Raw genomic sequence first — 12,349 nt, 5'->3', positions numbered from 1 at the left:
TAATAGACTTTCTCGGGATAGTTTACTTATCTTCAGTCTTCCAGTTTAGTTCCTTCAGTATCTCTGTGACAGTCTTCTATGGATTAAACAAACCTGTGACCATTCATGCTGCCCTCCTGTGTGTGTGTGTGTGTGTGTGTGTGTGTGAATCTTGATATACTTCACTCATTCTGGATGTAATTTAGGTGGCCCTTCTGATACCGATAATTTAAAGTTATCACAGATGCTCTAGGTTTGCATTTACTCTTTTCATAATAGTTTAAATTTCCTTTGTATGTTGTGTTATGAACTTGTGGGATCCAAAGACAATCAACATAAAGATAGAGATGTCAAAGTTTTATATAGAGCTTCACATTTTTGAGTAAGCTCAATACAAGAGGAATATGGCAGGTGTCTCCATCATTGCCCACTAGTAACTGTTTTGACTATACCTCATCAATGGACACTTCACCTTATTGAAATTTTTTTTGTAACTGAGGTTTCTCCCGTTCTTGTGATCGAAGCAGTTAAATAAAGATTCATATATTCTCACACTGCAATACTCAAGTTCCCCTGTTATGCTCAGTGGAACCCATTGGAGCATGTAAAAAGCTTATGGTAATAGAGAATCAGAACTTGCTCTACATTTGTTGAACCTGAACCCAGCATTGCTCGCTCACCACTTACAACCAGCCACAGTGCCAAAATGGTTTAAGCAAAGCCACAGCCACAGAAAATGTTACATCCCCCCACCCCAATCATGTCATATGTCTGCCCCTATTATATTTATTCAAAATTGTTTCTGCCTTGTCTACAGTTCACCAACTGACTGAATTCTGTTCCAACTTTTCATGACACTAAAAATTAGCTACTACCTACAAACACGCAAGAAAGTTTGAGTGTGACAAATTTTGAGACATCTTAAAATCTTTTTCGAAATTAGCTAAATTCTGTGCCACTTACCAGACCAACAACAGAACCATCTGCAACATTTTGCGATACTCGTGCTCCAATTAGTTGTTTAGAGAGTCTATTAATTCGTTCTTGCAACAGTGTATTGAGGCGGTCCTTCTCAAGTAATTTACTCTCCATTTCCTGAACCACATCTTGAGATTTTGCTTTCTGAAATAAGGCAACAAAAAATGAAGAGTTATTACAAGTGTCAAAAATAATACTGATTTTAAATAATACAGAATGTGCCAAAAAATTCACAAACCTCAAAAGAGGTCAACGTAACAGCATTGGAAATAATGGACTGAGTTAAGAAAACCACTCATTCCATTAAATTAAAGTCATCAGAACTCTTGTGACATGTTCTCTTAGCACATTATTTAAAATTATTTAAGTGTGGCATGCCGATGTTGCCAGGTGTCTGGTAGATCAATTAAAATGGAGCTACATTTTTTTCTTTTTAAATTTGTTCTACAGAAACTGAGAATATTAATAACATTAACAACAACAACAACACACTTGTGAGTCTGGAGAAGCAGCTCCAACATTACTATCACTGTCTTACTTCCATAAAAAGTTTGGAACTCAAGGTCATTTGTAAAGAGTACAAAAGCAGGTGAGGGGGATAATATGCATCATCCAGCATCCAGCTACTTCTTTAGGGCATTTTGTGTGAATCACTGAGAAAGTCTGCTAATGTATTTGTGAGAAATTACAGTAATGGTAAGTCCTTATGAAATGTAAATAATTACAAGTAATGCTAGCAGCTCACCGCTCACTGATTAGTCGAGATGTGGAGTCGCATGAACAAGACCGGTCTTGTAGGAATCCTCTTTTATGGTATCGTGATTAGCTACACACACACACACACACACACACACACACACACACACACACACACACACACCTCCACCATTAAGTGAGCTGAGACTGAGCTAAATGGTGCAATAAACCACATTTGTCAGTACTGGTGTCTAGACAATCTAGATACTGTCACAGAAAATAACTCAGATGTGTTGTAATTAATTTGGGCTGTCATTTAGGGCTTCAACTGGAGGACATCTTTTCCTTTTTGAAAGTGCAATAAGCAGACAGAGGTCTAACACACTGGATTTGAATTCCCATTTTATCTAATCGGAATAAGAAAAACAGATGTTGAGTAGCAAATGAAAGGTGGTGTAATGGCAGAGCTGGGCTATGAAATTTAAATTAATATGTATTATATTAACATGTATTATATTCAAGAAGAATATAGTAATTCCAATCACAAAGAAAGCAGGCGTTGACAGATGTGAAAATTACCGAACTATCAGTTTAATAAGCCACGGCTGCAAAATAGTAACGCAAATTCTTTACAAGCGAATGGAAAAACTGGTAGAAGCCAACCTCGGGGAAGATCAGTTTGGATTCCGTAGAAATGTTGGGACACGTGAGGCAATACTGACCCTACAATTTATCTTAAAAAATAATATTAAGGAAAGGCAAACCTACATTTCTAGCATTTGTAGAATTAGAGAAAGCTTTTGACAATGTTCACTGGAATACTCTCTTTCAAATTATGAAGGTGGCAGGGGTAAAATACAGGGAGCGAAAAGCTATTTACAATTTGTACAGAAACCAGATGGCAGTTATAAGAGTCGAGGGGCATGAAAGGGAAGCAGTGGTTGGGAAGGGAGTGAGACAGGGTTGTAGCCTCTCCCCGACGTTATTCAATCTGTATACTGAGCAAGCAATAAAGGAAACAAAAGAAAAATACGGAGTACGTATTAAAATCCATGGAGAAGAAATAAAAACTTTGAGGTTCGTCGATGACATTGTAATTCTGTCAGAGACAGCAAAGGACTTGGAAGAGCAGTTGAATGGAATGGACAGTGTCTTGAAAGGAGGGTATAACATGAACATCAACAAAAGCAAAACGAGGATAATGGAATGTAGTCGAATTAAGTCGGGTGATGCTGAGGGAATTAGATTAAGAAATGAGACACTTAAAGTAGTAAAGGAGTTTTGCTATTTGGGGAGCAAAATAACTGATGATGGTCGAAGTAGAGAGGATATAAAATGTAGACTGGCAATGGCAAGGAAAGCGTTTCTGAACAAGAGAAATTTGCTAACATCGAGTATAGATATAAGTGTCAGGAAGTCATTTCTGAAAGTACTTGTATGGAGTGTAGCCATGTATGGAAGTGAAACGTGGACGATAAATAGCTTAGACAAGAAGAGAATAGAAGCTTTTGAAATGTGGTGCTACAGAAGAATGCTCAAGATTAGATGGGTAGATCTCATAACTAATGTGGAGGTATTAAATAGAATTGGGGAGAAGAGGAGTCTGTCGCACAACGTGACTAGAAGAAGGGATCACTTGGTAGGGCATCAAGGGATCACCAATTTAGTATTGGAGGGCAGCGTGGAGGCTAAAAATCATAGAGGAAGACCAAGAGATAAATACACTAAACAGATTCAGAAGGATGTAGGTTGCAGTAGGCACTGGGAGATGTAGAAGCTTGCACAGCATACAGTAGAATGGAGAGCTGCATCAAACCAGTCTCTGGACTGAAGACCACAACAACAATAACAGCAACAAGAACAACATTTAAATTAATATGTAGCATTAATGGGGACTACACTCCAGCTATTCACCATAATCAGTAATTGTCTGCAAACTAGTCACGGTCATTTTAATAGGTGTACTAAACTAAATTTTGGAAGTATAAGGACACTAGCATTCATAATCTTGATATAAATTTAGTACTATAATCTTTACACAACTCTTACCCTAAAATGCATATTTTTTGGCACTTATAACACGTCAATAAATGTATCTACTCACATATTAACATCTTCCCAGACTGTTAATACTTCAAATATATTTTCCAACTTACCTCTAACTCATCCTTTAATTTAGCCAACTGGCAGGCATACCTCTTCAGCAGAGTGCCATTAGAAAGAACTTCATTGACATGAGGTTCATTTTTAATTTTCTTTGCTCTGGATGCAAAACTAAAAAACAAACAAATCAAGTTTCATGACAAATATTATTTCCTGACTTAATAATGAAAAGGTATTTTGTGAAAGTTACCACAGAAAATAACTTTTGTTCTTAATCTACATGATCCTCAGCTTGCCCTAGTTTCTCTCTGCAAAATTCCAGATCACAAAGTGTAGAGTGACTGTCATTCCTTTAGTGTACAAACAAACTTTAGAAAGGCTATTTATTCATATCATAAATGACAACAATTGAGAATTTATGAATTAGTACATATCCAAAAAACACTAAAAATTTATTTCATTAGCCACTCCTATGTATTATGGAGATTAAAGGACTAAAACACACACACACACAAACACACACACACACACACACACACACACACAGCAGCATTCACAGTAAATTTGCACAAGGCACACTGTAGACAGTACTATTACAGATGTACATAAATTTGAAGAAAACAAAAAAAACCGAAAGAAAAAACTTAGTAACTGAGTAAATGTTTTACTACCAATAAAGATAAACAGCAGCTATTCAGCTTAAGTGAGTATGGAGCAGTATTTTTCAAATTAGAAGCTTTCTTTAATATAATAGCACAGCTGTACAAAGCAGACTCTCATAGGCATTATTTGCATCACTGGTAATTTTTGTTTTATGGGCTCTAGGCCATTGTCTAAATAACATTTCTTCTCTCAGTGCTAGAGAGAACATTAAAGGCAATAGATACTCATAGCATTTCCAACTTAAAAATGCTCAGCCAACCAAACTGTTTATAAGTACAGGGTTATTACAAATGATTGAAGCGATTTCACAGCTCTACAATAACTTTACTATTTGAGATATTTTCACAATGCTTTGCACACACATACAAAAACTCAAAAAATTTTTTTACGCGTTCACAAATGTTCGATATGTGCCCCTTTAGTGATTCGGCAGACATCAAGCCGATAATCAAGCTCCTCCCACACTCGACGCAGCATGTCCCCATCAATGAGTTCGAAAGCATCGTTGATGCGAGCTAGCAGTTCTGGCACGTTTCTTGGTAGAGGAGGTTTAAACACTAAATCTTTCACATAACCCCACAGAAAGAAATCGCATGGGGTTAAGTCGGGAGAGCGTGGAGGCCATGACATGGAATTGCTGATCATGGTCTCCACCATGACCGATCCATCGGTTTTCCAATCTCCTGTTTAAGAAATGCCGAACATCATGATGGAAGTGCGGTGGAGCACCATCCTGTTGAAAGATGAAGTCGGCGCTGTCGATCTCCAGTTGTGGCATGAGCCAATTTTCCAGCATGCCCAGATACACGTGTCCTGTAACTTTTTTTCGCAAAAGAAAAAGGGGCCGTAAACTTTAAACCGTGAGATTGCACGAAACACATTAACTTTTGGTGAATTGCGAATTTGCTGCACGAATGCGTGAGGATTCTCTACCGCCCAGATTCGCACATTGTGTCTGTTCACTTTACTATTAAGAAAAAATGTTGCTTCATCACTGAAAACAAGTTTCGCACTGAACGCATCCTCTTCCATGAGCTGTTGCAAACGCGCCGAAAATTCAAAGCGTTTGACTTTGTCATCGGGTGTCAGGGCTTGTAGCAATTGTAAACGGTAAGGCTTCTGCTTTAGCCTTTTCCGTAAGATTTTCCAAACCGTCGGCTGTGGTACGTTTAGCTCCCTGCTTGCTTTATTCGTCTACTTCCGCGGGCTACGCGTGAAACTTGCCCGCACGCGTTCAACCGTTTTTTCGCTCACTGCAGGCCGACCCGTTGATTTCCCCTTATAGAGGCATCCAGAAGCTTTAAACTGCGCATACCATTGCCGAATGGAGTTAGCAGTTGGTGGATCTTTGTTGAACTTCGTCCTGAAGTGTCGTTGCACTGTTATGACTGACTGATGTGAGTGCATTTCAAGCACGACATACGCTTTCTCGGCTCCTGTCGCCATTTTGTCTCACTGCGCTCTTGAGCGCTCTGGCGGCAGAAACCTGAAGTGCGGCTTCAGCCGAACAAAACTTTATGAGTTTTTCTACATATCTGTAGTGTGTCGTGACCATATGTCAATGAATGGAGCTACAGTGAATTTATGAAATCGCTTCAATCATTTGTAATAGCCCTGTATTCTTGTAATGGTGCCATGAACCAACCATTACAAGATAGCTCTTTGTCCTCCTAATTTAAGTAATTGTTTTATGTCTATACCTCTCCAACACTTAGAATGTGGCGCCACTAAATAAACTTTTACTAAGAAAAGGATGAATTTATGTTTTATAGTCTATACTAATTGTAAATGTAATTACCTGTCACATGTATGATATGTGAGCAGGGGAGGAGGGAGAGGGGTGGACAGAAGCTCTCGCTGCTAGGGAGAATCTGAACCACCGATGCTGATGAATGTCAAAGATATTGCACCTATAAACCCCGACCATAAAACACTGGCAGCCATCAATCTTACCATGATTTTAAACAGTGATAATATGCTCCTTGGTCTGTAGGAAATGGTCTAAGCGATTTTTTTATTTTGTGTATGAAGTCAGAGTCAGACGACTTAGGTAATGTACATGACTGCATCCTTCCCATTTAAATACGAAACATATTTTAATCCTCAGTTTAGACACAGTGCAGAAGTATGACTGACAGAATCTTGGACATTATCGTAGTGGGAGATTTTAGTACAAAAAGTAGCAATGCCAAGTAGTAACAGATAGGATTCTTTTTGAGACTGAGGTAGGCAGTTTGTGCAGGGTAGTGAACTTCAGTGAGCTGTCAAAGCATTGTGCTATTAAATATTCTTTTTGGTGGTAATAGTTACAGAAGTATAAAGAACTAAAACATGAAGAGATTCAAATACTGTTGCCTTGGCTGAGTGAACAACAAACAGCCAACATGGAAGGGAATGCAGATGAGATGTTTATGCAAATTATGGAACAAATAAAGGTCCTAAAACAGTAACAAGAGGAAACAAAACAAGAAATAAAACCTGAATTGTCTACATTAAGGGAGGAGGTACATAATCTGTCAACAGTAAAGATGGAGTACCCATGGCCTCTGGGTAGCTTCTTTGATTAGTAATCAAAATGTACTCAGTTCTGGTTTCCAAACCCGCCAGTAGTTAAATTTTGATTAATAGTAACATTGGCAGCCGAAGACTTCCGGCAAAAGAAATCAACCTCATTCTGCCAATGGCCTCGTCAAAGAGGGAAGAGGAGCAGACAGACATTCAGGGCACACTCTTGTCCTTGGTGTAGGAAACTGCCCCTAAAGGTGGAAGAATCGGCTATGATCAATAGCATGAGGATGCAGAAGGAATGAAAACCACTGCATTAAAGACACATAGCACGTATGCACAGCACATGTGGCCTGTAATTGAAAAGTGTCATGATCTCTCCAATGCATAGGCTCAATCTAGATGTAGTAGAGGTCAGTGAAGTGAAATGGATAGACGATGAGGATTTCTGGTCAGATGGGTATAGAGTAGTATCAACAGCACTGGAAAATGGTATAACAAGGACTTGTTATGAATAGGAAGGTAGGACAGAGAGTGTGTTACTGTGAACAGTTCAGTGATAGGATTGTTATTAGAATCGACTGCAAACCAACACCAATAATGATAGTTCAGGCATACATGTTGTCATCGCAAGCTGAAGACGAAGAGGTAAAGAGAGTATATGGGGATTTTGAAAGGGTAATACACTATGTAAAGGGCGATGAAAACCTAATAGTCATGGGGGACTGGAATGCAGTTGTAGTAGGGGAAGGAGTAGAAGAAAAGCTTACAGGAGAATATCGGCTTGCGACAAGGAATGAGAGAGGAGAAACACTAATTGAATTCTGTAATAAATTTGAGCTAATAATAGTGAATATTCTGTTCAAGAATCACAAGAGGAGGTGGTATACTTGGAAAATGTGGGGTGATACAGGAAGATTTTAGTTAGATTACATCATGATCAGACAGATGATTCCGAAATCAGATACTGGATTGTAAGGCGTACCCAAGAGCAGATATAGACTCAGATCACAATATACTAGTGATGAGAAGTAGGCTGAAGTTTAAGAGATCGGTCAGGAAGAATAAATAGGCAAAGAAGTGGGATACGGAAGTACTAAGGAATGACGAGATATGGTTGAAGTTATCTAAGGCTACAGATACAGCAATAAAGAATAGTCCAGTAGGCAGTACAGTTGAAGTGGAATGGACATCTCTAAGGAGTGCCATCACAGAAGTTGGGAAGGAAAAAATAGGTACAAAGAAGGTAACTGCAAAGAAACCATGGGCAACAGAAGAAATACTTCATTTGACTGATGAAAGGTGGAAGCACAAAAATGTTCTGGGAAACTCAGGAATACAGAAATACAAGTTGCTGAGGAATGAAATAAATAGGAAGTGCAGGGAAGCTAAGATGAAATGCCGGCAGGAAAAATGTGAAGAATAATTGTCGGAAGGACAAGCTCAGCATACAGGAAAATCAAAACAACCTTCAGTGACATTAAAAGCAGGGGTGATAATATTAAGAGTGCAATGGGAATTCCACTGTTAAATGCAGAGGAGAGTGTGGATAGGAGGCAAGAGCACATTGAAAGGCTCTTTGAGGGAGAAGATTTCTCTGATGTGATAGAAGAAACAGGAGTCAATATAGAAGAGATAGGGGATCCAGTGTTAGAATCAGAATTGAAGAGAGCTTTGGACAACTTAAGATCAAGTAAGGCAGAAAGGGTAGAAAACTTTCCACCAGAATTTGTAAAATCTGTTGAGGGAAGTGGCAACAAAACGACTATTCACATTAGCGTGTAAAATGTTTGAGTCTGCCGACATACCATCTGACTTTTGGAAAAATATCATCCACACAATTCCAAAGACTGCAGGAACTGACAAGTGCAAGAATTATCCCACAATCAGCTCAGCAGTTGATCAGTTTGGTTTTAGGAAAGGTAAAGACACAAGGGAGGCAATTCTGACATTGCATTTGATAATGGAAGCAAGACTAAAGAAAACTATAGACAGGTTCATAGGATTTGTCAACATGGAAAAAGCATTCGACAATGTAAAATGGTTAAGGACATTTGAAATTCTGAGAAAAATAGAAGTAAGCTATACAGTGAGACAGGTAATATGCAATATGTACAAGAGCCAAGAGGGAATAATAAGAGTGGACAATAAACAATGAAGTGCTTGGATTAGAAAGGGCGTAAGACAGGGATGTAGTCTTTTGCCCCTACTGTTCAACCTGTACATCGAAGAAGCAATGATGGAAATAAAAGGAAGGTTCAGTAGTAGGATTAAAATTCAAGATGAAAGGATATCATTGATACGATTCACTGATGACATTGCTACCATAAGTGAAAGTGAAGAAGAATTACATGATCTGCTGACTGGAGTGGATGGTCTAATGAGAATAGAATAAGGATTGAGAGTAAATCGAAGACAGACAAAAGTAATGAGAAGTAGCGTAAATGAGAACAATGAGAAACATAACATCAGGAACGGTGAAATATCTGAACATAAGCATGAATCAAATCAGAGAATTTTTCAGTTAGATGCAAGGCAGGGCAAATAGGGCAAAGAAGTAGATGAAATGAAGAAGCAGGGAGATAAGTATTCTATATGGATTAAATGGCTAGCAAAAGAAAGCAAAAGAAACATACATAAATTAACAAAAGGGAATAAGCCTTAAAACATGTTCAAAAATTCAAAGATCATGTGGATGGCAAAATTGGCAAGACTCAGAGGTGGGTCCGAGATAAGCTACGATCGATAATAAGATGTTTGACAGTATGAGAGTGACTCAGTGAGGTAAACCAATGAGTTTACCAATAGCAATTGGTCCAATATTTCTAGCCTGCTTTCATTGTGTAAAATAGAAAGAAAGTAAACAAGAACTAGTTTCGTTTTCAGCAGATGAAATAGTTCAACAAAACAGAGAGAGACTGATAATCAAGGTATGGAAACCAGCCACCGCTACCAATGAAATTTGCTCAAAGTCTAGTAATTCACGAACAAACGCCACATGGTAGTACCATACAACAAGGTCAAATATTTAAGTTGGACAAGTTGCCTATGGACAACGTAAAATTAAGAAATGAATGGACAATATAGTGAAATTACTTGAGGAAAGGTTTAATGATAAACTAGAGAAATAGTTTCACTGAATTACGAGGAAGTAGTTAGGTTACTTTGATCTGTACAGATAGTAAAGATGTACACACTTGAGGAATCACAGTGTTAAGTAAAGTTACTCAAACAATAAAAGAACGTGATGGGAATCACCATGATGAAAAATGTTTTATAATAACTACCAGACCATGACGGGATGGTTGTCACTATACTATAGAGGTTGGGAAACCAAGATCATACAAATGCAGTATAAAACAAAGAGGAAAATGGTGCAGGAGACTTGAATGAAGCACTAGTTGCAACCATCAGGACATAAAAAATATTTATAGCAGCCATCTTACATGTTAACTTGTTGTAGTAAGTACTGTATGTAATGTAGTGTAACTCTTATTTCATGGTGTGATATTATATATGTGAACAGTATAATTTGGAGTGAGTATCAAGCTGGGGGATGCAGTACAACATTTAGAATGACTGATAATACAAGAGGATAACAGTGATTCTGTTGTTTGATAAGTACAGTAACTGGAGAGATGTTTGTTGTTCAGAATGAGTCATACAAATGAAAGTATTGATGAATCAGTGCCAGGTGATTTTAAGTATCATCATTGTGTGTAGCAAAGAATGGAAAGGAACACGAATGAAGGAAAAGGATTGGTCAGGTTTAGGTAATGCGAAGAGTAACAGAAAAGTCACATAGAACCCCGGGTTAGGGCAAACTTCTGGATGGGATGAGAAGTAAAGACAGACTGATGGTATCTACACCGGATGCTATTTGAAAACCTGAGAACATAAAAGTGGAAGACAGGGTAACAAGAAAGACAGATTATTGGAGGGGGTGGGAAAAAAAAAGAGAGAGAGAGAGAGAGAGAGAGAGAGAGAGAGAGAGAGAGAGAGAGAAGAAAAAAACAAAAAACAAAAAAACCACCGTGGGACAATCAATAAGAGAAGAAAGCTAGAAATGGTAGAGAGGTGAGGGTGGGGGGTTGAAATAGTGAGGTCACATACATAAATAGGAGTAAGGAAAAGGAATAGTCACTGGAAAGAAAAGCTGAGACTACAGCAATTAAGGTAGTTTAGGCTAGGTTGATGGCAAGAGCCAAACCCATGTTGTGAAGCTAGTTCCCACCTACGTATTTCTAAGAAACTTGGGAAGGGTGGGAGAATCCAGATGGCATGTGTGGTGAAACAAGCACAAAGGTCACAACATGTTATTGAACATGCTCTGGAACAGGATACTGTGTGTAGCCAGTATGCATTCTTGGTCTAGGCACATTCATCATTACTAACAACCTGGTGGTAATCATACCAATGTAGGTGGCCAAGCAGTGTCCATTTAACAGTTCGTACAAGGTGTGTGTTGTTTCACAGGTTGTAATGTACCAACTACAGGATTGAAGGAAGACATCGAAGCAATGCAGGGCAGACAGCTAGTTTTGTTATCGGTAGGTCCGAACAACACTTAAGTGTTACGGAGATGCTTTGGGAAGTCAAATGGGAATCCCTGGAGCAAAGGCAATGTACTTTTTGATAAACACTAATGAGAAAATTTTAGAGAACAGGCATTTGAAGTTGACTGTTTAACAATTCTACTGCTGCCAACATACATCACATGTAAGGACCATGAAGATAAGATACGAGAAATTGGAGCTCATATGGAGGCGTACTGATAGTCATTTTTCCTCACTCTATTTGTGAGTGGAACAGGAGGAGAAATGACAAGTAGTGGTATAGGGTACACTCCGCTACACACCGTACAGTGGCTTGCGGAGTATCGATGTAGATGTAGAAAAGGCTTCACCTAAATTTGAAGATAAAAAATCATGTCACCCCTAAGGTGACATCAATAATTTATTTATTTTACAAGTAACATTCACATAAGAGATCACGTGAATTGACATTAGGCAGGCAGACACCTGGATATTACATACAGCATGAGGCACATCACTATGGGCAGAAGGTTTGATAGTTGATGTGGCCAGAAATTAGATGGGTGTGTCATTTGCACAGGAAATGAGAGACTAAGTAGAATGTTTTAGAACAAACTTTCGGTGGTAGACTTCCCATGAGCCAACAAACATGCCGAACGACTGTGTCGAAGGGGACTCACCATATTGGTCTGATATATGGTATCTCGATATACCCTGAATGTTGGAAAATAGTCCCTGTAGTTTCCAAATCCTTCACGTTAAGAACTATTTGTTTTAATAAAATAGGAAAAAAGGCAATGGAGGATACAACCTCATGAGTTAGTATAGACTGATTAATTCACAAAACCGGCCTTCTTCTTCTTCTTCTTCTTCTTTTTTCTTTTGTTATA

General features: G+C 38.5%; 1 protein-coding gene across 1 annotated transcript in view; it reads right to left on the bottom strand.

Annotated features, from left to right (window-relative positions):
• The window catches only part of LOC126484423 (uncharacterized), a 251,771-nt gene that overhangs the window by 138,721 nt on the left and 100,701 nt on the right, over positions 1 to 12,349 (bottom strand). Inside the window, exons 7-8 of the mRNA XM_050107937.1 lie at positions 3,810 to 3,927; positions 943 to 1,101 (exon numbers count right to left, since the gene is read on the bottom strand). Coding sequence (XP_049963894.1) covers positions 943 to 1,101; positions 3,810 to 3,927 — 277 coding nt within the window. The remainder of the gene's footprint in view (positions 1 to 942; positions 1,102 to 3,809; positions 3,928 to 12,349) is intronic.

The sequence above is a fragment of the Schistocerca serialis genome, chromosome 6 (genome assembly GCF_023864345.2).
Source record: "Schistocerca serialis cubense isolate TAMUIC-IGC-003099 chromosome 6, iqSchSeri2.2, whole genome shotgun sequence".
Classification (NCBI taxonomy): domain Eukaryota; kingdom Metazoa; phylum Arthropoda; class Insecta; order Orthoptera; family Acrididae; genus Schistocerca; species Schistocerca serialis.
Note: the sequence above shows the minus strand (reverse complement) of the source record. Positions and strands in the feature narration are given on the sequence as shown.